This window comes from Lichenostomus cassidix, chromosome 3, assembly GCF_008360975.1.
Source record: "Lichenostomus cassidix isolate B80296 chromosome 3, HeHo_3.0, whole genome shotgun sequence".
NCBI classification, from domain to species: Eukaryota; Metazoa; Chordata; class Aves; order Passeriformes; family Meliphagidae; genus Lichenostomus; species Lichenostomus cassidix.
The window spans coordinates 69,015,622-69,040,491 of record NC_139483.1 but is presented as its reverse complement, the minus strand read 5'-3'; the positions used below and the strand labels follow the sequence as shown (position 1 = coordinate 69,040,491).

The 24,870-nt window shown below is 41.9% G+C and overlaps 1 protein-coding gene across 4 annotated transcripts in view; it reads left to right on the top strand.

Annotated features, from left to right (window-relative positions):
- Positions 1 to 24,870, top strand: part of PRDM1 (PR/SET domain 1) — a 102,015-nt gene that overhangs the window by 47,085 nt on the left and 30,060 nt on the right. Inside the window, exon 1 of one of the 4 annotated variants that reach the window (XM_085056253.1) lies at positions 16,656 to 16,677. The exons of 2 other annotated variants lie outside the window; for them this stretch is intronic. Coding sequence is in view for 1 of the 2 variants with exons in the window: in XM_085056249.1 (XP_084912375.1) it covers positions 22,009 to 22,014 (6 nt within the window). In the remaining variant the exon portion in view is untranslated. Of the gene's footprint in view, positions 1 to 16,655; positions 16,678 to 21,853; positions 22,015 to 24,870 lie in introns of those variants that run through there. One more of the 4 variants, XM_085056249.1, reaches the window with a different exon arrangement.

Here is a 24,870-nt window from a genome sequence, read left to right as displayed (position 1 = left end):
ATGACATGAACGTCTCTGGCGTACATAATGATTATTTTAAGCATCTTTCATTCACAAAATAAAATAGACACCTGTAATTTTTTAAATTTAGTTTTTCTAAAATACTAACAAAGAACAAAAGCTTAATTTGTTATTTTATTTAAATAATTTTCTCTTGATAAAGTATGGTTTGATGTGATAACTGAATTGATTTATAATAGAGAATGAAAGAAAGATTAACGTATTTTAAACAGACCAATGAAATATTGACAGGCCTGGAATGTAAGTGATTTTGATTTGTGAATTCTCCAATCACGTTTTTCTTACGCAGAAAAATCACGCTTGCACCATTTCTAGAAATTATTCTATTTACTGTAAAATGTTTAAACTTATAAATCAAAATTTTTGAAGCAAATCAGAAATTAGGAACCTGGAATGAGAAGCAGTTTTTGAACTCCAAGTTTGTTAAAAAAAACCCACATTAGCTATTTTGCTGGGAAACCTCTCCTTTAAGCACAGCAGAGTTGTAAATTTTTATCTCCTTAATACCTTCTTGGCTTAAAGTAACAAAGTCTAAAAAGACTTTATGAATACAAGTTTTGGGGGTTTTTATTTTAGGTTGGTTTTTTTTTTTTTTTTGTTTCGTTAACATCCATTTTATGGAGACTTTATGAGTTCCTGTGCATCCTCCAAATATTGACACTGCTGAGACTGGATGGAAAGTTCAGACCAAATCTTGAACCTCCTCTTGTTGGTTCTACAGACTGTCTGGAGTCCAAAGGTTACGAACTGCTTGTAAACTATCTCCAGAATAAAAGCCTGTGTGCCAGGACATCAGTGCTGGTATTGTGTCCTCTATTCTTTTCCTAATTTGCAGTTTCTCCCCACCCTGCCCCCGTGGATTGTCAATGGCCTGAATTGTTTCATTCTGTTTAATTCAGTGAGGCTGTGCTAATCGGTGTCGCCTGAAAGCCTGTCCTGAGACCCCGAGACTTCAGAGATGTTAATTCGTTTAGTACTACAAAACTAAAAGGGGGGGGGGGGGAAAAGAAAGAAAGAAAAAGGAAAATAAGAAAACAAAACAACCCAGAGTAGTTCTACATTGTCTGCTCCGGCGGCACGGACATTAAACCCCTGGATTCAGCAACAGTCAGAACACAACTTTTAACAGAACAGCTTTTAATACACGCTAATTTAAAAGAACTATTTTCTTTAAGTACTTCGCACAAACGTGAGGCAACTGACATAATTTGTTAGCAGTAAAGGGTGTCTGCACTATTTTTTCTCTGCAGGGTCTGGCAACAGAAATATTAAAATTTGCATTCAAATTGCTCAGTGCAAGACTGACCCAGTGACTACTAAAGTCAACAGAAATCTTCCTGTGAACCTGAATTTAAAGAGTTTGCTTTGCTTAGCTGTGCAAGATGTGCATGTTAAATCAAAGAAGACCATTTATGTCCTTAAACCTGAGGCAGTAACAAAGCTGAACCTGCAGGTTTCCCAGAGTGGATGTGGACCGTCGGGTACGTACCTGGAGGAGAATCTTCGAGCTTGAGTTAGGTGCTGAGGCTCTTCAGATGGCTCAGTGGGAGAACACAGTACTCAGGAGAGGAATCCCAGGAGCCACCAAGTTCAGCCAGGAGCATCCTGAGTTTAGTTCAGTGCATTTTTGCAAAGTGGAGGATAGGGAATAGTCCAACCACATCCTTCCCCAGAATTGCTTGTCTGTTTTTTGGATATCCTTTGGGGATCCAGGCTCAGCCTCTCAGGAAGAAGTGCAAATTAGTAGATTTCTTCAGTGTTATTTAAAAATTTATTCTTAATGAATATTTCTGCCTAACGCCATTTTCCAAAGAAATACTTTTGCTAGAGAGACAGGGAGCAATCACTTACAGCTTTTCACAAACACTACGCGTATTTTTATTCCCAACTGTGATAAATTTACACTGGTTTTAGCTCATTAAGAAAACTTCATCAGGGAAATGCAATTTCTCCTCATTGTCTAAACATAGCAAATAGTACTTATCTCCTTTGGCTAGCTGTTTCTCAGACTTGAGATTCCTGGTAAATGGATCTTATTAATACAAATATTTATAAAAACCACACATTTTTTTTCCACTGCATCAGTGTGTGGTTTTTAGTTAGTAACAGAATATGTACTATCAGTGGTTTATCACAGTGATTAAAAGTCCAATGAAGGCAACTCAGATGACCATGATCAACTTAAACTTGCTGCTTTATGCAGGAGAAATAATGATTTTTTTTTTTTTTTTTTGGTAAAATAGCTTTTACCAAAAACTTGGTTTTGTATCAGGATTTTTTCGTGCTTTTGTGGCATATGGCTCATTAATATTTTCTAAATACTCTTCATAGCCAGCAATAATCTTAATGACAATTCATTTTGCAATGTTTCAAATGTTCTTAACTCTTGGCCAGATAATTCCAAAATCAGTGTGTTAAATATTTTCAAGCAATAGGCTCGCTGACTTTTAATCTGCAGGCCTGTTGTGTGCCGCCGGCAGTTTCCAGGTACTCGGTATCTCCTGTGCTGCGTAACCCGTCTCGCGTGCACGGCTATCTAATCTTGCGGCAGGTGAGAAGCTGTGATTTGTGGGGCTTCTTATCGAAATGCAGAAAACTGATGTGGAAAGAGTGGCAACCAAGCTGTATTTTGCCCTCACAGTATTAATTTTGTTTTAAGAAGTAGGTGTCACTGAATGAATGATCTGCAGAGCTGTTAAAACATAGCAGGTTGCGTGGTTCAAAAGTGAGCCCTGCAGTCGAGCTGCGTGGGGCACCAGCGCCCTTCACTCCCCGGGAGCCGAGCGTCCCCCATGCTCAGCAGGATCTGATTGTCCAGTGATGCAAGAGTTTGCTAATTAAACAGTTCACAGAGGTGTTTGGGGCAGAACCTGTGGACATTTAACCAATTGAACAATTTATTGCTGTAATTGAAGGGGTTAGCTGGTGTTTATTAACTAGGCTTCCTGTCACGTTCCAATGGCTGGACTAACCCTTGGTCCCTGATTTGTTTTCAAGTGTCCCACCGGTGGTGTTGGCGCTGCAGTGTCACTCTTCAGACTGCCACTTCAAGGCCACAACTTCACTTATCAGCCTTTTGCAAATTCAGCAACATGATTGGACTTTTTTTCCTTGGTGGAGCAAGTGTTTTATTACAAAGTACTGTCCCTTCAAAGCAAAAAGAAGATTTTTTTTTTCTTAGACAAAAAATAAATTTGGATTATTAAGAAATGTCAGCAGGCTGCTTCTGGCTTGAAAATGGTTTCTGGCCTTGTAATCTCAGCACAGCGATAGTTTATTTTCCCTTTATGTTTATGGTCACCTCTGCTGTCTCCATCATCATTAAAGCGGGTTTGGGGCTGGGATAAAGTCCTCATTGCAGTGGCGTGCAGCAGGGCTTCCAGTCAAACCGCTGAGGCACGCGCAGTTTGGGACACGAACCTATTCAGGGGAACAATGAGTCCTGATGGTGATAACAGGCTGCTTCCCCCCCTCACCCATGAAAGCTTCTATAACTAGAACTAATTGGCCGTTCTTAAAGTGCAATTAGCAGGGATATTAATCCAGGCCTGACAGGTGTGAAAATTTGTTTCTTTGAGTCCATTCAATAGACAGCCTATCTGATCACCCATAGGAGGAGCCTGAAGCAATTGTACCTATAAACTTGCAAGCCTTTAGTTTGTTGGAACAGAACTGCCCACTTTTAATAATCGCATTTGAGTCAGATGACATTAACTTGACAGAAGTGGATATGAGGAAGTTCACTTAATACTGGCATAATAGTGAGTATCACTTCCATCATTGGGAAGGGAAATGCCTGCTTCCGCCTTCATTTGGGTACGTGATGAAAGGGAAGACTTTTAAAAATATATATATTTTAATGAGAAAGATAGTACTGAGTTATTTTGCATTAAGGATAATTAGGTGTCCTCCCCCAGTTTGCCTCTTATGCAGTTTGATAATCTCCATTTGCAATGTTTGCTGCTTTTCCCATTTAGTTGTTCCTCATCCCACTAGGCACAGCATAGAGCAGCGACTTCAAAAGGCGTTGCCAACAAGGGTAGCATTATCATCAGCTGTGCAGCTTTTAAATAGTACTAATGTAACAACGGGAGATGGAGTTTCAGGACTCAGGATGGGTACAGCACTACTAGTTACTCTTTGCTACAGCTGGTGTACAAGGGCACAGCTCGGTGGAGCTGCACTGGTCTATACACGTCCAAAGATCCTTAATTTAACCAGCAGACTTATTGTGGGATGCTGAAAGGGTTCCAGCTGAATCTGCAGATGGCTGCTTGTGCTAGTGGGCTTCAGGCTTGGAACTAAATGAGGAAATTTGTATTTCCCGTTTTAATTAAAAGGGGTATTCACAATCTAAGACTAAAAGACAAAAGCCTACCCCAAAGACATGCATCTGTTTTACATAAGATAAATGCGTTATAAGAGTAAGAAATTGCTTGAAGATGGTCTTGATGCTGAAAATAGTGTGAGTTCATGGGCATGCACATGCATGTATATTGCTCAGTCAGCTAGAATTTTTTCCAAAGATGGAAAACAACTTATGTATGGTCTGCCCTGAAAAAAGGTCTGTATAATGCTTTACTAGTTCACCCTTCTGGAAGTATCTGAATGTCTAGACCACTGTGATGTTTCTTAGAAATACTTTAGAAGACTTGTTTGAAAAGATGAACCTAGATCTCCTCAATCACTCAGCACAGTCTCCTAATGGAAAAGGCAACTTCATAAAAAAAAATTGTTCTATTAATGAATGAGGCCCATGTTACAAAGGCTGGCATTTGTTTGCCTCACTGCTGTGATGGAAAAGCCCCTCTTAGACTAAAGAACTTTTTGTCTGAACTTGCGTGGGACAGTTTTGTTATTTGAGAAAATCTGCAGCTGAAAAAGCTCAAGAAATAGCTCCTTGCTGTTTACCATATGACATATTGCTAGAGCACAACCATTTCCTTTCCTAACCTTGGCAAAGCCAGAAAGCAAGAAAGATCATGCTTGTATAATGAAATAAGGTTCAATGGCCTTCAGGAGTATGAGCAGTGATTGAGGTAGCCTTAGAAACAGTGTTAGTATGTCCCTGAACTTGAATTTGTGTGCTTTTCTGAGCTGTAAAGCTTATTAACTTAGCTGCTAATGTATCCGCATTGCTCTCTTGATGCTGCGATGTCCCTCAGGACACTAGAGTTTTCCACAGCCAGTGGGGCTTGGAGCTAGCTCTGCAGGAATTGCAACAGGGCATGCTGCATGGTTAGATACACTCTCCTGCATCTTTTCTAAGAAAGGCTCTGCATTTCTGACCTAATGCAACCAAAATTGATCTTGATTCAACACAGATGAATGCATAGGAAACAACACCCTGCTTCTAGAGCAATAGGAAGGTTTGTCATTCCTTTGGAACCCATTGTCCTTCCTGGTTTAGGAGTGCAAGGAAGTCTTTTTCTTGATTACCCTAAATAGTGCAAAACATCCAAGAGGAAGGAGGGTCTTGTGATTGAGACGAAAGGCTGTGATTCAGGGCTCGTGGGTTCAGCTCCTATCCCTGCTGCCTGCTTTCAGTTAAACCTTGGGGAAGTCATTGCATCTCTTCCTCTTGCACTAAATCTCAGACTCGTTCTGTCTTTTCTATCGAGCTGAGAAGTTCTTGTCACCGGCTGCACATTTTTATGCCTTCCTTACCATTGTTATCCACTAATGCAAGCTAGAGAGCCTGCCTTCTCACATTTGGGGAGGAAGGTTGAGGTATTAGAGTTTTGGGGGCTGTTTTTAGAATGGAGAACATGATCCTATGCTCAAATCTGCTACCAGGACTCCTGTGTGCCTTTTCATCTCCCATGCTTATTCTCTCCCCTCACAACAGCTCCATTTCTCCCCTGTTCCTCCTGAAACACTGAGCAGCAGAGAGGAAAAGAAGGGCTAGCTTTCCCCATCCCTGCTGTGAAACCGAAATGTATTGTTATCTGTCTTCTCTTAACCAGACGTGGCAACAAGATTACTCAAATTGATGTCAACTGAATACGAGTTACGCAGTTTTGCAAGTTGATGACTAAAATTATTGGAATTACCCAGAGCTAAATGGTTTGTTATAGCTGGAAATTGGAAAATCTTGGTGTTTACACCATTGTTTGTTGTGGATGCGTCAAGTCCTGCTGCTTCACGTCTTCACCCTTTTTCTAGACAAAAAGGATACACAATGAAGAGGTTTGTCCCTACTTGCTTAGACTCAAATGGTTTGGACAGTTACTTTCTTGATACCTCAGTTATATTTTCATTCCTATTCAGAGTTTTCATTAACAAATTATTTTGTGGTTACCCAGATTGACACTTAGTAATTGGATTGAGATATTTCTCTCTTGAATTTCTAAACTGTAATGATGCAGCGAATCCTGCTTTTGCTAAAGAAATACCTGAGAAAAAAATGCAGCTATTAAAATAATGCTTAATTAAGAACTGATGTAGTATTTATTGATGGAAAGTTGCAGCCCTTAGCTGCACGGCTGGTAAGAAACCAGAGAATGAATAATAGCTACCAGTGTCCCAAGTTTGAAAAGTCAGAGGAAATGGCAGCAAGAAAAAGCAAATGAAGATGGATGAAATCCCAGGAGGTTGAAGGGAGACTGAAGTGAGTTCTCCACGCTGGGCAGGGCTGGGCAGCTGACTCCTGGGTCACCTCAGCTGTTGCTTTTCGGAGTGGTGTTTTGAAAGGGCACTGTTTGGGAGAAGAGCTTCCTGGCCGCCGCTGCCACGCACCACTTGCAGATGCTGCCTGTGGGTCAGTGAGAGGTCACCTCCAGTTAACTCAACACCTTCAGTGAGGAGAAAGCTCTTGGGGATAAACTTTCTTACTATCACTGTCTAACCAGCACTGAGAGAACTTGCAGATGCTTGACTTGCTCATTTGCCTTGTCCTGAAGTAGTTTTCGTGGCGTAATTAGCACTGCCAGCTATTTCCTTTCCCCTTGTCTAGAACAGCAGGTTCAGCAGCATCAGTTTCCACAGCCCGGTGGTTGGGTTTTCTCCTGGCAGGTCTCCCTCCCTGTGCTATGCTGTGGTCAGGGCCAAGCTGCCCTCCAGTGCCTCACCAGGAAGGGAAGAGGCAGCTCACGCACCTCTGCCAGTAGTTTGAACATTGTCAGTGATGACATCAAGGGAAATATCAGGAGGTGATAGACTGAACGTGAAGGTGGATGGTGTTTAGCAAACTGCCTTAAGTCCTGTCTCTTCAGAAGCAGAGCAGTTGCATTTAAATAATTGTGCTCTGAAAAAGATGAAAGATGCAAATAAATGGCACAAGAAGTGCAGGAGCCCATTTTTTTAATATATACATAGAGATACATGAGAAATCAGTGTATTTTAAATTGCTCCCACGTTTTTCTTCTGACAGCAGTTACAGAGCCCTGCTCACAGGTGAGTCTGGGTGCAGGCACTCCCTGGTTGTTAGTTCCCTGGTGGGGCTGTCTCCAGTATCCATGCAGATTCTGGGCAAAAGTCTGGAAAAGGTAAAATGCTGAGGCAAGAGGATTGAACTCTGCAGAGCCTCTTCAGGTTTCAGACTGTTCTGTCCTCATCCATAAAAGAATTTAGTAGGCATACATTTTATGTGTGTGGGTACATCAGTAGATGCATAAAAATACATACGTCTGTTTTCAATAAAAGTGTTCCATGATCTAAACATCTTCCAGATAACATCTTAAAAATCCTAAGCTTCACATTTGCTCAGACAGGCTTGTTCAGGGAAACGAAAGAGAGTGCTTGACAAGATCATGGTGTTGCTTCTATACATTTCCTTTATTCTTGTGGCTAGAAGGAAATTACAATGTGTTGTTAAGTCAAAGCGTGGTCTGTGGAGCTGAACCAAAAAACCTTTAAATGGACTAAAATTCCCCTTCTGATAAAAGGGAAAACTACACAGCAGAGAGACAGGATATCTTTAATTTAAATAGTGGGTTTAGGTATATTAATTTGAGTTCAAAGCATCTTTCAAAGGGTATGATGCCCACATTTTTAATTTTACCTAATACTGAGCATCTGGTGTGGACTGGTTTGTGGTACGGAGAGCAAAAGGAAATACATTAGTCATAGATGAAAGGAGTGAGGGGGAATCACTGTCCTGACTAAAAATAGCCTTTTTTCCACCAGTTAATATCAGCTGGAGGTTTGATTAAATAGTAATTGTCTAGAAAAAGACAATAATTGAGTGTGACTGTTTCCTTTCAGGGGCCAGGCCCAGGTGGTGAAAGTTAAGTATTGTCCTTCAGATAAGGTCCTGAAAGCAGTTTTCCTGAATGTCCACTGAGCCCTTCTGCAAAATGTCCTTTCTGGGTGCTGAGCTGCAGACAGACAAAATCCAGGCCTTTTTAAAGGGCAGCAGCAGTTTTCAGGGATGTAGCACCAGAGGATTTTATGGCTGCATTGCAAATACAAAGCTGTCTCACCTCTTTGGCTGGAACTCTAACCCAGAGGCGCAGAGATCACAAGAGACAAATGTCTTGAATTAAGAAATGGGGTTGACATCTATAAAAGTCAGAGCACATCTAGTAGGCAACATATGTAATAAGAGTATAACATTATATCTAATAGGGAGATTGGAAAGCTGTCTGAAAAAATGCAGCTTCCGTTCAGATCTGCACATTCAAGAACAAAATACACCAGATTGAGGGGTTTGTGTTCCCCCCCCCACACACTTCCCCTTTATTTATTGATCTGAATCCCTATGCTCTTTTCCTAAAAATGAGTCTGTTTTTCTTCAGTATGAGGCTAGTGACAATCATGGTAACAACTTTGCCTAGCTTTATTTGAGTCCATAGTGAAAAAATGCATATTTCTGTGAGGTTAACAATATTTCCTTCTTTATTTCTATGAGGTTGTTCTCTCAGAATGACCCTTTTATGCATCATAATGTTAACACTTACCATTTTTCTGGGATTTAATGTATCATGAGTATCTAAGCATTATTTATTAACCTTTGCAAGTGTCCAGTGAGCCAGAGAACTATGTGATAGAGCCAGACAGGAAGTGCTCTTTCTGCCCTCCAAAAGTTTTCAAATTGCTATTTATTCCGAGTTGAATGGACTCAAAACTTTGGGGGGTTTTTCACGCAGGAAAAGTGGAGGAGGAGAGAGCGTGAGAGACACAGTGGCTTGCTGCAAAATGGCCAAAATTTCCAGAGTGCTCCCTGGGGAAAGGGAAAGCTATCATTTCAGCCTTCTGTCCCACATGGTGAAGTTTTGGAACTTTAGCATTACGCCTCCACATGCTGAATAGGACTGTAATGGCTTAGCCAGAGTCAGGCCAGCTCTGCTGGGTGGTCTGCAGACAGCACTTGGAGAGAACCATGGCCTTACAGTGAGAGCAGGCCCCAAAAGCTTTGCTGGTGTAGCTCAGACCATCTTTTCTTCGCTTTCCACGTAACTGGTCTCACTGCAAGGTGAGCTCTTACCCAGCCAGAAACACCACTTACTCAAAAAGTAGCACACATATTCTACCAGGAAGCCTGGGTTTTGGCCATTCAGCATCTTCCAGGGAAAGCTGACCCCTTGGGTCAGTAGGGGTAGTTGCTTTAAAGACAGCAGAAATTGATACCATATTCAGTTTGAGAATTCAGACATCTTGATTCTGTGGTTTAAACCACTAGACCATATTTTTTCTGAAATAGTTAGGAATATTTGCATTTTTATATAGGGAAACTGAGGCACGGAAATGGTGTGAGGTGTTCCAGAAGCCACACACTAGGCCTGTGGAAGAGCTAAGAACAGAACCCAGATTTCGTGATACCAACATGAATGATTCAGCCACAGCACACTGTGAGGGCAGGACAGGAAAGAGGAAAGAGATAAAAACTGAATTTCTTCTGAAGGGGAAAACCCTCCTTGCTTCAGGTAGTGTTTTCCATTATACCCAGATCATTACTACATCCCTGTAATCTAATTTTTCTTTACCGTTTGGGTTTAACAATGAATACTGCATTGGCACCTACCCCTGGAAACTCCTGGCCTTCTGCTAACTGCAGATTGGTAGGCTAAAATGAGAGACTGCCCATTGAGAATATAATCCTGGTCTGCAGGGGGCACAGAGATTTCTTCACCTCTGGGAAGCAGCCAGTGGTTTACAGTTACTGGAGCCTGAAGCTCCTGTTTTGGTACAACACACCGTGCTGGAAATTAACATGAACCTTAAAGAGGGGGAGAGGGGCCTTTAGCTGATGAGAAGAGTGATGAGTTTGCTTGTGGCAGTTTTAAATATGTAGAAAATACATACGAAATTTTAAAGGGTGTGTTACCCATGAGTTCAGGAAACCAGATATTTTCCTGTTTACCTTAATTTAAAATATAGTGGAAATCCAATATAATTCTGTCCACGTTTATCAATGTGTTTTAACAGAAAAAAATGGGGTCAATAAGTCCCCTGAAAAGAGGCTAAAATGAATGAAGATAGAGAGTTCATCACTTCCATATTTTGAGCCTGTGACTTCCAAAATCAAAGGCTTGGTAATCCTAATGGATTGACTTCCAAATTTCCTTGGATTTGTATTGCTGGACTTGTCTCTCTCTAGGGCTTAGCTGGATCCCTGCAGATAGATTTTTAGGTTTATATGGTGTAATTCCACTTAGTCCAGCTGTAAACTTGTGGTGGCTGAATTAATACATTACAGGGGGAAAAAGAGAAAAAAAGAGTATACCTACAAACCCCCTGGCTTGTATATCAAATCCTGAGGGGGGAAAACTGGGCATTTCAATTAGTTGGCTGTGTGGCCTGATTGAAGAACAGCCCCGTGGCTAACAAAGCTTTGTCTGTAGTATCAGCTTGCTCCTCATCCACCAGGACAAATAGAGTGGTTGGTCATTAACGGGCTAGCCATCGGGTAGGGGTTTTGTTCTTAAATGGGGGCTTTGTCTTATCCCTGCTGTTTAAGCCCTCTCCAAGCACTCCTCACCTGTCATATCTGTCATACATTTAATTCATCACGCTCTCTGGTCAAAAGCTACACTGATAGTATCAAAAGAAGAGGAGGGGGCTTCTTATAACTTTAGCGATCAAAGGAGATTACAAAGCAAATAAGATTTTAATGAAGACGGCAGGTTTGGAAAGGAGAATTTACTGCATTGCGAATCACTAGCACATAAATGTTCATTTTATCTGTATAGTATTTGAGAGTGGAATCCCAGGCTATTGCAGAAGGAAGGATGGATACACGTGTTGGTTCGTGGTTTTAATTAAAAACACAGAGGGAGGAGATGTGGGGGGAAAAAAGAGCTCTTTTATTTCACTTTAAAGGTCATATTTTTATTCTGTAAATATGATAAGCAGACTGCGTTTAAACAGAAGTTTGTTTTAATGGTGACAAATACATCAAGCAATTTGCCACTGAACTGATATTGTCAGGCCAATGCTCCCTGTTATTTGACCTAAGTCTCAAAATATCAATCACAATACTGAAATACATGTGGCCTCACTGTATCTACTAAAGAGGCAAAGCAGGCAGGCAGTTTCCAGTCATAGTCACGGAAATCCACGTGTTCTGGGATCCTACATGATGGGGGCCAGAGCTGCAGAAATGCACATTTTGTGTCAGTGGGTGTTTTACAGGAAGGCAGCCCTGTGCCAGGGGTGTGCAGAAAACTGAATGCCTTCCCTGACAGGTTCAGAGGAAGAAACACATGCTGCCCTGTGGCACTTTGTCATGGAATGTGAGCCTGAAGCATCCACATCTTAATTCACAGAATATTCCGAATTGGAAGGGACCCACAAGGATAATCTCTTCAGTGAATGGCCCATATAGGGTTCAAACCCACATCCTTGGCATTATTAGCACCACACTCTAACCAACTGAGCTACTCTCAGTGACTAATTCACCTTTTATTAGACATGCTGTGTTTCCACAGACGAAACATCCCATTTGGGACTTGTCAGTCCAGAGCACATACTCTGTTTTCTGATAAGGTGGAAACAGCTAATGGGGAATTATCTGTTGCAGCTCCTAATGCTACTGGTGTTCAGTACTCCAATTCTGTACGGCTGGTCATTTGGAGATTCAGTTAGCAGCAAAGATGCTCTACTGGAAACATAAAGGTTATGGAGCAGATCATCTTGAGTGCCATCACACAACACATACAAGAGAGCCAGGAGATCAGGCACAGTCTGTATGGATTTATGAAAGGCAGGAGCTGCTTGACCAACCTGCTCTCTTTATGACAAGGTGACCCGCTTAGTGGATGAGGGAAAGGCTATGGATGTTGTCCACGTGGACTTCAGTAAAGCCTTTGATGCTGTCTCCCACAGCAATCTCCTGGCTGTTTGTGACTTGGATAGGGGCACTGTTCACTGGATAAAAACCTGTGTGGAAGGCTGGGCTCAGAGAATGGTGGTGAATGGAGTTACATCCAACTGATGGCTGGTCAGCAGTGGGGGTCCCCAGGGTTCAGTGCTGGGACCAGATCTGTTTAATGTCTTTATCAACTACCTGGACAAGGGATTTGAGTTCACCCTCAGTCAGTTCACAGATGACGCCAAACTGGGCAGGAGTGCTGATCTGCTGGAGGGTAGGAAGACTCTGCAAAGAGATCTGGACAGGCTGGATCAATGGACTGAGGCCAATTGTATGAGGTCCAACAGGGTGAAATGCCAGCTCCTGCACCTGGATCACAAAAACCCCCTGTGGCAATACAGGCTGGGAGAAGAGTGCCTGGGAAGCTGCCCAGCAGAAAAGGACCTGAGAGTGCCGGTCAATGGTGTCTGAACATAAGCCAATGTGTGCCCAGGTGGCCAAGAAAAGAAGAGGCATGCTGGCCTGTATCAGCAACAGTGTGGCCAGCAGGACCAGGGCAGTAACTGTCCCTCTGTATTCTGCTCTGGTGAGGTTGTACCTCAAACACTGTGTCTAGCTCTGGGCTCCTCACTACAAGAAAAACATTGAGGTGCTGGAGCAGGTCCAGAGAAGGGCAGCAAACCTGGTGATGGATCTGGAGCAAAAGTCTTATGAGGAACAGCTGAGGGAGCTGGGGTGGTTTAGACTGGAGAAAAGGACACTCAGTGAGGATCTCATTGTTCTCTGTGACAAGAGGAAACAGCCTCAACTGGCATGAAGGGCAGTTCTTTTTGGGCATATTAGGAAAAATTTCCTCACTGAAAGTGTTGTTAAGCAGTGAAACTGCAGTTGTCAAGGCTGCCCAGAGAAGTGGTGGAGTAACCATCCTTGGAGGAGGTATTTAAAAGCCATGTAGCTCTGGCACTTAGGAACGTGCTTAGCGATGGACTTGGCAGTGCTGGGCTAATGGTTGGAATGATCTTTAAGGTCCATGATCTTAAAGGTCTTTTGTAACTAAATTCTATAAATTTATAATGCAATGCTTTGGGCACTGGCTGGCATCTGTGCAGTGTACAGAGCCAAACCTCCCTGTTAGCAGCAGAACTGGGTAGCTTTATTTTCGCAGTTTTTCCTTGTGATGAAAAGAAAGCCTTTGCGATTGCTGAAGCCTTTGATAAAAGAAGGGGTAGTTTGTATTATTAGCACGGATGTTAACATCTTTACTTCAAAGACAGGGGGAAGTGGCTGCCTAGCTTTCTTTAAATTGAATTAAAAACGTGGGGTCCAGGAAGGAGCTCACAAAACCATGTCTGAACTTGTCAGCCTTTACGGGTTTAGGTGGAAAACTCCAGTTCTCACTTTCCGCTGAGTAATACTGAGAGCTCATTACTTGTGTGGTTTTCAACCTGGCTATGAATTATGAATGATTTACTTAAGAAGTGATAAACTATGGCTCTGCCCTTAAGCTGAGATCCCTACACCTGAGGTGTTTTATATTCAGCAAGGAGATGGTCCTTAGCTCCTTTCTGATGTTGGAGTTAATATATTTTATTTTCATCTGAGAGTCAGTATCCATCCCTTAAATCGATTTTCTGTAGCGCACAGGATCTCCTGATATGCAAAGCCCAACGAACTAGTTTTACTGAAAGAGAGATGAAAATTCACATGTGATCTGTCATCTGGTGGAATGAATTTAGCTGAACCAAAGTCAGACCCAGATTTTTTTGTAAGTGAATATGGGATAAAGATACAGCCAGGACTGTAGTTCAGTAACTCTGCTCGAATCTTGCTTTGAGTAAGCATGTCAGCAAGTAGCTTCTAAACTGAGTTGTTTTAATCAATAGCAATAAAAACAGTGAGTGAATAGGGCCCGTATTTATCTGATAGTGTGATGAGGCAGTACAGCAGAGGCAGCTGCAGCAGGACTCTCCCAGTGCCCACACCAGCTCAGTGAATGGGTGTTAGTGGCACTGTGAGTTGCTCAGCAAGACTCTGCCCTGTAAACAGGGTTGCCACATGTGCCAGACACAAACATTTGCATTTACTGTCAGTTTAAGGACCTCCATTCTTTTATTCATCTGGAAAATGGGGGGGGGTTTCTTATTTTCTTTTTTTTCCCCCTCTCCTTAAGTTAAGGTGGCAGAGGCAAACTTAAAATATAGTCTTTCACAAATTAGAAATTCCAAGAAGGTGCTTGAGTTACTTGAGGTATAGACCAACCACCTCTGCTAACATGTTCTGGTTATAGATCTTAATAGGTATTCGCAAGACCAAAGTACTTAGGTAAGGATGTGTTTTTTAAAATAACATAAGTCCACATAACAGCATATAAAATTCAAATGACAGAGTAATTCGTGGGTTATTGTTACAAAACTAACCTTTCAAACGAGCTCCTAAAATACTCTGTGGTTGGAGTTTCACTTACGGAATTTACTTTTAAGCCACTTTCTCCAAGTTTAAATCTGTCTACAGAAAACTTCAAAAACTTTTTTTGTTGTTGTTGTTAGGAAAAAAGAGAAAGAAAAATAACATGTGGAGGTTTTTTTTCTGTGCTAAAGCAAATGCTATTAAAATGTATCACCTTATACCTAACTGGAATTTTAAAAAAACCTAAAACCTTCAGAAACTGGGCATCAATTTTCTTCGACAGCACAAAAGCCACCATGCCAACATTTAGAACTGCAACACATCAGCTGCTCTTATAGCTCATACTTTATTCTCTGCATCAAAGCTCTGGTGGGGGGGAGTAAAAACAGAGAGTGAGAGAGCGAAAGAGTCAAGCTCTTCAGAGCCTCTAATGACGCGTGCCAAACACGTGGAAGGTAAATCCCCTAATTCAGTCTATTCTTTCAGCATTCCCTGGCGGGCGGCCAAGCTAAATATTTCTGCTGGATAAAAAATGCACCCTCCTATGCAGCACTTTCTTAACAGGATGGCTCTCCAGCTTTAGCGGAGGGGGCTTCTCTGGGGGAAAGCCAACATGTGTGTTCTCTTATCTATTTATTTATTTTATTAAAAAGGGGCTTTATGGGCTGTGATTGGATTAACTTAGTGAACCCTGGAGGAAGAGGAAAAACAAATTGGGAAGCTGGTTTAGCACCCCCACCTTTTTGTCATCTTCTTTTGGGATTTCCTGGCTGGCTGCCACCTTGAGCCTGTTGAATGTTCTTTAGATCAATCAATTAAAAAGGCTTTAATATTTGGGTGATTGGAACGCAACATATGGGCTGCTGGTGCGGATGTCATGTGGTGCGTGGAGTTAATTGAAATGATTAATAGAGGTGTTAGTTTCTTCAAGACTAATTGAAGAAAGAATATAATTGGAAGCATAGACTAACCATTATTGTTGACTTTTTTTTAACATATTGCGTCCCTTAAACACTTGTATATGTTTATAAACATGCAGATGGACTTTGTTTAGATGTCTTCGATGTGGTGATTTGCAGAATCACATCAACTCTACAAAAGTCAAATTTATTTTTATGTAAATGAATCAGAAAAAATATTTCCCTGTGCTTTGCCTGTTTTCATTAACCAGTATGTACACTGAATTTCTGGTACCTGTTTGTCTTTACTTCCTGGCCAGACTTAAATTAATTGATCCATCCTTGTCATTGTCTGTGGGGTCAGAGCATCCGTCCACAGAAACTGATCAGGAGCCTCCAAAGGTCTGTTTGTGTCCTCTCTGGGCAGTGAGTTGTGATAGCACAGTGCAAATGTGCCAGGTATTTCAGGGAAATAGCATCTCGACTGTACTGCCCTACACCTTGTCAGCTTGACCATATTTCAGATGGGTCCAGTTATAAATATATAAAGGACTGGCAGAAGCCTGGATTTGAAAGTCAGAAAGAAATGTCAGATTAGAGACATTCAGAGGATTTAACTGAGATCAGCTCTTTTAGTCTTTCCACCTTCTTAAAGAATAATAACTCTTTTTTCAGGAGTAGTAGCCTGGGAATTTTTATTAAAACTGTTACACTATTGTGAAATACAAAATGAAAGCCATGAACTGGCTGCAGAGGACATCTGGCAGCAAGGAGAGGGTAAGAAGGATGTGTCTCTGAAAGTCATCCTGCTGCACAGGCCGGCTCTCAGGGTAGAAATGGGGAAACAGAAAACATGACAATCTCTGGTCTGTAGTCAGTAAGCATGGGCTGGCTGCCCGAGCACTGAGAGAGGAGGAGCAGAGTCGCGTCCTGCTCGCTGCTGGGCTGTGGTTACAAGTGCCGTAGCAAACTTTCAGATGGGGATTTCTTAAAACTGAAGTTAATGGCTTAAATGACTTATGAATCTGCTAGAGGGCAAGTGTTTGCTTATGGGAGAAGAAAATCAGGCAAGATGGCAATGAAGTGTTGATCTAAAAGGTAAGTCAGTTCATATTTAGGACAGATAAATTACATTTGGAAGTGCATTTTTTTCACACCAGCTTTCTTTTTTGCCTGCTTTTGGTAATAGGGGAAATGCTTATGCATAATTTTAATGTTCTGGCAAAGAACTGTCTTCCTGGAAAGGCACATACATATTTTCTTTATTTGTTTTCCTCTGCACATGTGGTGCAGTTTATGCATTTGCGTATCTTTTTCAGTAGTCAGAAAGTTTATTCTGCAGCCCAGAATAAACTGAGCAGAGAAGTGATAGATAAGTTTAGAGGGGGTTTGTTGTTGGCTTAGAAGAAAAGAGTACAGGATGGTTTTAATATTTTAGAGTCTTCCCACACAGATTTCCAGTGATGCTTTGAAGGCAACTGTGTGTCTGCAAGACTTTGAGCCTCCCCGGAAGATGTGGCCTGTCTTGTGTACAGATCTGAGCAAAGCGTTTGTAGAAAGGAAGTGGCTGTCCTGTACTGGGGGCTGAGAGGAAGGGAAGACATTAGGTCTGATTGCAAGCTTCCCTTACTCCCCGTTGTCTGATTTGTGTGCACATAGTGCTAATAGTTTTAGATGAGAGGGATATGCTGGGACAGACTGGTGCAAATTAATCTTTAAAAAAGTGTTTCTATTATTATTATTTGGTGATGAGATTAGTCATTTAAGGATCTGGTTTTATTACAGCAAGCTACTGCAATTACCTAGTCACTTGTTTATTTTTCTAATCTTAACAGTGATGAAAAATAGGAGTCTCAGCTTTCCACTGCCTGAATTGCCCATTAGGATTTAGTATATGAAAAGCAGAAAATTGTGTAAACTTGCTGGAATAGGAGCATCCTCTCTGTCTCTATCAAACCTTGCTATATTTTGTAATTAATAGAATTCTAGTGCATTGGTCTGGGTCACTGAAAGAGGAACAGCAGGCCAAGGAAAAAGGGTTTAAATCTGTGCAAATCCTTTGTGTGTGACTTGTGTCTGATGGCAATATCCTCATTCCGATACAAAGGAGAATGGTCAATAACATCCCCCTAAAATAAATCTCAGGGAACTGATACCTCGTAGGCTGCTAGCATCACCTGTTGTAAGACAGACAATTTGCATTAGGAGGTCCCACTTTTAGGTGCTCATAAATCTTCCAAATACTAAATGTGTGGCTCAGGTGTTTCTTACATTTTCCTTTCCTATGGATGCTTTTCCCCCAAAAATCTATTCTGTCATTTCCAAGAATCTGGCTATGACAAAAATTGTATTGCTTACATTAGGAGTGTGATGACTTTTCTGTTGAAAAGTAATCTTCACTGTGATAGCCCTCATTTTTTGGAGCACGAGCTAGAATGACAGGTTCAGTGGCTCAGGGAAGGGCAGCATATGTGTCAGGGGAGGGTGGTGACTGTCATTGTCTGGGATGCTCAAATGCCATCCCCTCTGCCAGGAGCACTTCCAGTTCATGGATCTCCACATGTGCTTCATTTGCACCAGGTCTCTGTCAGAGAGAGACCAGGACACATTCCAGTCCTGTCTCCACCTCCATCTCTGACTCCCATGCCCACGAGAATTGCTTTGTAGCTAGAAGGCAGCCTAGAGGATTGGCAGAGCAGCGCTCCCAGGAGCTGCAGGAGGGCATCACAGCTCCCTTCAATGGGCAACTGCTATTGGGTCTAGAATGGAGCACCTGAACTGAGAGCAGAGGGGTGCATGTTCAGTGTGCTCTCGTTGCACACCATCCCAAGGCCAGAGAGTCATCAGAAGGAGTTGTTTGTTAAAGCCTATGGACAAGAACTGAACCTGGAGGGGATTATGAAGGAGGAGAGACTATGCCTGGAGATCAGCAGTGTCAGAGAAGAGGGAAACTGAGAGTAAGGTTAGTACAAGACCAAGGGATTTATCTTTATGGGTTATTGTAGACGAAGACAAGCAAGCTTGGTGTTAAAAGCGGGCGGGATGTGAGCCAGCTCTGATCCAAAAGCTGCCTGACTGCATTAGCACGGTGCTAAGCCCAAGCTAATATATCCGGCTTCTCACCAGGGCTTATTAGCTCGGGCTCAGTGCCACGCTAACATAGTCACAGGAGTTCCAGTTGGCCTGACACCATGTCTGCTCGACGTGTGAACTGAGCTCAGGGCTACGTGCCTGCACAGGAGCGCCAGGAGATGGCTGGAGACTTGACTGCACCACACTGCTGAGGAGGCTGTGGAGGCCAGGCCTGCTGGTCAGCAGGAAGGGCCACACAGAGATGGAGAGTGTGCCATGTTTGCTTAAAGTAGGACAGGAAAGAAGTGCAGTGCAGATGAGGAACCAGGAGGGACTGAAACTGGCTTGATGAGAAGACTTGGCACACAGGAGCCTGGGTGTGGGAGTGGTAGATGTGAGTGACTGGAAAGGGAAACTACAAGAAGGGTCAGGAGGAACAAGCTGAGGACTTGCTGGGCAAGGAAACCGATCAGAAGTCTGAGACAAGGTCTGGAAGAGGAAGAACAAACTTTACACCACACCTGGCATAAAATCAAGTTGCCTGAAAGCAGTCATTCCTCTGCCGCCAGCGTGTCACCTGATGAAACCCACCAACAGAAGTGTCCTATCCCTTACAATGCTTGTGTTGGCCTTGCCAAAAACAACTGTATGGTTGCTCCGAGTCAGTGTCCCTGCAGAGGTCTGCCTGTGCAGATCAGAATATCTCAGTTCTACTCTTGATCTGTGTAGGCTTCAGAGTAGTGCCAGGTCATGAGATCTCTGTTTTTTCTATTTGCAGTTTCAAAAATCAGCATAAAAACTGTAGAAAAGTCTTACTAAAATTGCAAATTCAAGTTCTCCAGAGTTAAGGTTGTTTGCCTAACTCCAATTTGATCCTCTTATGCATTATGATACAGTCTTTAATTACCCATTTAATTACTGTTAACTGGTTACTTGCCTCATTCAGGTATAAGGCAAGCTTGCTAGGGGAGATGAATTGGGGTGGTGTAATAAAATGTTATCTTTAAGACACCTCTTCCCCCCATCTCATTTGCTGCAGCATAAGGAAGTAAGACAGCAGTGGTAGGAAGAAGTGCTGCTCCTTTCAGAGCAGATGAGCTCTGCTCTGAAGAACTATGTGCTATTCCTACCTGTGATTCTAAATAAGATTCATGCCAGTTCACCTCAGCGAAGCCTTTTGCAGGTGGGCAATGATTTTGACATCTTCCTGGGTGCCTGATGTGAAGCTCTGCAAAATACAGAGCCATCACAGATGCCAGGAAGAGAAATGCTTTGAACATAGAAAATAATGCACTGTGCTGAGTAAATCAGCTGCTCTGCATCCCAAAATTAATGTATGCTTTTGATGTTAATGTCATTGTGTCTTCATGCCCCTTCTGCAGAGCGAGAATAGCAATAATACCTTCATCAACATATGGGGGAGGTATTGTGAAAATCAGATTAGTCATTATTTGATGTTTGTGAAGCGTTCAAGTGCTGCTGTTCTGATGAGCAAAGCGGAAAAATACAAGACAAAATTGGTTGTCTTCATTTGAACAGTCTGTGGTTTAAGTAAGGCACTGGGCCTTTAAAGGAGAAAGGAGAGAGAAAAAGATCTGGAAAAATGATTCTTCTTGACAGCACTCTTCTTTCTAAACATCAGATGAGGTGGAGAAAAAGATAGTGCATCATATGCCAGGACTGCAGAATGGAGTTTCTGTACACAATCCTATATCTGCTGGCATCTCCTACCAATTAAAAGGATGCCTGAGTTTGCAGCATAATAGGTCTCCATTTACCGACATCTTGGAACAGTTTGTTTCACAGTAAAGCTTGGGGGTTTTTATGTGTCTGTTGTCTTGCAAATCTGATGGTTTGCTGCAGGTTTTTACAGAACTTTGACTCAGCTTCAGGGAAGGAGGAATGAAGAAGCAGAAGAGTGAACTTCTGGAAGCTGAAACCCTCCTTTCCCTGGGTTTGAGCAATCTGTGCTGTTATGAAACCTTTTGAAATCTCATTTGCTGATGTCTTTCTGACCCCCCAAATTATTCTTGTGTAAATGTTGACACCCAGCAGAGATGAAATCATTGGCTTGGGAAAACACAACTAGCTTATCAGAAACTGTATGATTCCAACAGTATACTAGCAACACCAACCTTTCTTTTTTCTTTCTTTTTTTGTCTTTTTTTTTTTTTTAATTGTTTGTGGTTAGTTAGCAGATGGTATTGTGAATCAGACTGTACATAACTAAGGGAACAGAATGGTTTTTTCAGTTCATATGAACCCAAATCCATGTCGCATATCAAAGTAGTTTTATTTTCTGGTCTTCGGTGTGCTTATGATTTTGATAAGGTTACTCATTTTATGTTGACAGTTTTAATTACACAAAAGACTGTATAAGCAGAACAAGAACTAGATACGTTTTCCAATTGAATTCAGGCTGTCTGTGAATTTTCTCTGTGTATTGCACCCCTAGCACACTGAAATCAAAGGACATCAAAGTTTCTCCACTGACCAGCTGAAATCAGTTAGTCCTCAATTGGTTCTTTTTATGATTCTGACACTAAAGTTCTGTGATTTGTTTGCTGAAGGAAAGTGACTTAAAAGTGGACAGACAAACCATCAGAAAAACGTTGAGGTTTTGGTCTCCTGTATCATGCCATTAGACACCAGGCAGGGCAAAATGAGCAATTGTAATCTGTTTATTCATGGACAGCTCTAAAGCCAGAAGATGCATTAAAACTTGATTTTACAGCTTGGATGTTTAAGATCACAAAGTAATTCCATAAAGAAAAATCTTTCTAAGGAATTTGCTGTGCATAGGAGAATGGAGCTGCTCTCTAATAGGCTAGGAAAAAAAATCAAAATAGTCTTGTTGTTCAAAAGCATCAGTTTTGAGTTCTGCTGTTCAGATGTGAGTTTTGGGGGTTTATGTTTTAAATTAAAGGCGTGGCTGAATGTTCATTATCCCTATGATAAAAGCAGTAGAAATAGGTGCAAAATGGCCCTTGTGCAATGCTGTAATTTACCTTTATTTTAAACTGGCTTACACATCTTAATACATTATGACAATCAGAATTATCAGGCCACCAGGCGGAGAGGAGTTTGTTTTGTTAATTGCTCTTGTTAAGCCTAATTACAGAACGGGGTGGAGTGGATGTGAGGGGAGGGAGGAATCTGCTAGCAAGAGGAAATTCTAAAATCCTCGGAGCAGTTCCAGGCAGTGTGTGTTGGGAAGCAAGAGCGCGGGTGTGGTGTGGTGTGCGTGAGCATGCGTGTGTGTGTGTAAGAGTGTGAGAGTGAATGACAGACTTTCCATATGGACTAAAATCCTGAGATGCATAAGCTGGAGGTGGGGAACCTGCGCTGTGTGGACACATGAAGGTACAGCTGAACAAAGAACTGCGCTGTAATTTTCTTTATGAACTAACTCCTTTTTTTTGGAGGGGGATGGGGAGGGAAGATGCAAATTACTTACTTTGCTGTTAATCTTTGAGGTTTGTATTAGACTGAGTGTTAAAATGGTTTGCTGATATGCTGCACCATTCTTTGATATTACAGGTTGCCAGGTAGCTGTGGGTTGGTATCCTAAAACCCTTTGAAACGCTTTCCTTCTTCCCGGTGATTGTAGCAGAGATGTGCCGTGCACAGACTGTGTTATTTGTTTATACTTTCCAATGGAAAGCATACATCCAAAGAGCCCTTCTGCCCTGCATTATTCCAGTTTGTTTATGTGCCCCACATTACGCTGTTGGCGAATTACTGTGCCTGACCTGCATTATCAGCCCCCTCCATTGCCTCGGGAGCCTCCGGCACAGAAGTTTCTGATAAGGCAGTTTTGAACAAGCCAGACGCCAAGTGAATGATTCTATAACAAATCTGTGCTCTTCTCCGGGGTATGTTACCTGACTTGTTTGCTGCCAAGGTGGTTTTATTGGTTTGGCTACTGGGTGGAGGGAGGAGACTAGAACAGCACACGAGTCATGCTTTTGTTTTGCTTAATTATAATGTACACTTTTAATAAAACCTTTTAGTGCCGTGAATTAAATGTCATTGCAATCCTGCACAAGAAGAAAAATGCTACTGCTGTTGTAGCTGACAGCTGAGTGGTTAGATGGCCAGCGTGAGTCTGAGGCTCAGAAGCCTTTTCTTTGCTGGCTGGAGATACTGCTGGGTAAATGTGTTTACTTTTCCCTTAGTATTTATACTAGTTAATGTGTCGCACTAGATAAATCTACTTCCTGAGTCCATCTTTCAGCTTGCTCTCTTCCCTCCCAATTGACAAATGGTTTGAGTTTGACACCGTTTTATCAGTTGAGCCCCTGCTGGGTGCTGCATGCCTGCTTGTTTCTGCTTTATCATGAAAAGTGAATTATCTGCAATATTTTGCTACCATCTAACTAGCAGTTGGCAGGCTTTTCTATATGAACTGATTTAGATTTCAGCAAGGGGAGGCTGTTGTCTTTCTCTGCAAAGCCCTGTTGTTGCTCTCCAGGAAAACAAAAGATCCCGGAGCTTTCTGCACCGCAATCTGCTGCTGTCCCACTTTCAAGGAGGTGTTTTGTTTGTTGCAGCAGCTTCCTATCTTAAAATGATAAATTGAGCAGACATGTGTGCTGTTTTAAACCGCTGTCTCCAGGGCTTTGTGTTCACTTAGGATAAAATACATTATTTTGTGGTAGGCTCTGGTGTGATTTAAACTTGGTTTAAAGATTACAGAGCAAAAGGGAAAGCATCAACATCTTCAGCAGCGGTAGTTTGATGAGGAATAGCTGTCAGAAGAAAAACCTACTGACTTAACCTCAAGTGGGTTGCAAATGCATTAGGGATTCATTAATATTAATAGTAGAATAGACATTTCCTGCTTTCGTTTGACATCTTCCAAGCTCTTTTTTTTTTTTTAAGAGCAACTTGAAGTGCAGTTTTAACACTTGTTCAAGTTACTACAAGGATGATAAGCTAAAGTTAAACAGAAGGAGACCTCTGAGTGTGTGGGGTTGGTCTCTAGGAGTTCTGGAATTTGGTGCTGTGCTTTAGAGAAAGATTGTGGTAAACTCTCGGGTGAGACTTTCAGGACAGTTTGCAAAATGAGTCTGTTAGGTATGACTGCAACCAGAATAAACTGTTGTGAGAAGAAATTGTTCCATGAGGGTGACAGGAAGGTCACTTTGAAAATGACAGGTGAAGGGTAATAACTGTGTAGATTTTCTATGGTGGACACAGGAGTGGCTTGTTCATAAGTTCAGGGGTGAAAAAAAACCATCCAAACCCTTCTTGAGTCTCCAAATATTTTGTGTGGTTGGCTGAACAGTTCAGTTTGAAAAATAAATAGATCCAAGGTAATTTTTATTTTCTTTCAAAAATTAAAAAATCTTCTCAATCCTGTGTGCATATTTTCATGCTTCTGCTCTAACACCAGCAGGCTTCCAAGATTTATTCAAGTTTTTTTTTTTTTTTTACAAAACCACCAAATAACTTTGAGACATAAAATAAACCCAAGAATTTTGTCAGGACCAAGAGGGAACATGTAATTGCAATAATCATTTTTCAGCATCCTGCATATCACAGTTTCACCCATTGAGCCCTTTAAGTGAGAGAACTTGTGGCAGTGGAATGAGACAGAGGCTTGCTTTTTATAGAAAGCACAGCTAAGAGTCTCAGTTCGTAAAATGTCAAAAGAAAACAGGTAAACCCCACAAAGCACCTAGTCTGGCAAGTCTAGTGATGCAGCAGCTACAAATGCAGAAGTGCACATGAGTTTGGCAGCTCTTACTGATAGGGCCATTTGAATAGTCAGTGTGCGTCTGCTCTACTTGTTGAGCCTAATGAAAAGTACAGTTTAATCACTGGTGTGCCAAATTGACCATGATTAGCTGTTATTGCAGATTAGCGCATTGTCTGGGGCTCCAGAATTATTGATCCGGGTGCTGTGCTCTGGTGTTTTCTGTGCCCTCTATCGTAACCTCTTCTTAATGCTTAGGGCAGAGAAGCAGCAAAGGAGAGTAGGAGGGAAGAAGTCCAGATGGGAAGAAAACAGGTCCTGAAAAGACCACATAGGAACTAGGTCAGGTACTCTGGAGATTAAAGAAGCATGCTTCATCCCTGGACGCAGGAGGCAGGGACAAGTAGCATACAATTACGGGGAATTAGAACGGCAACAAGTAGTGCAGATTTATCAGCTTTAATTGTCTATTGTCAGGACAGAGCCCTTCTTGTAGATCAGGCGCTGCCAATGCTTTA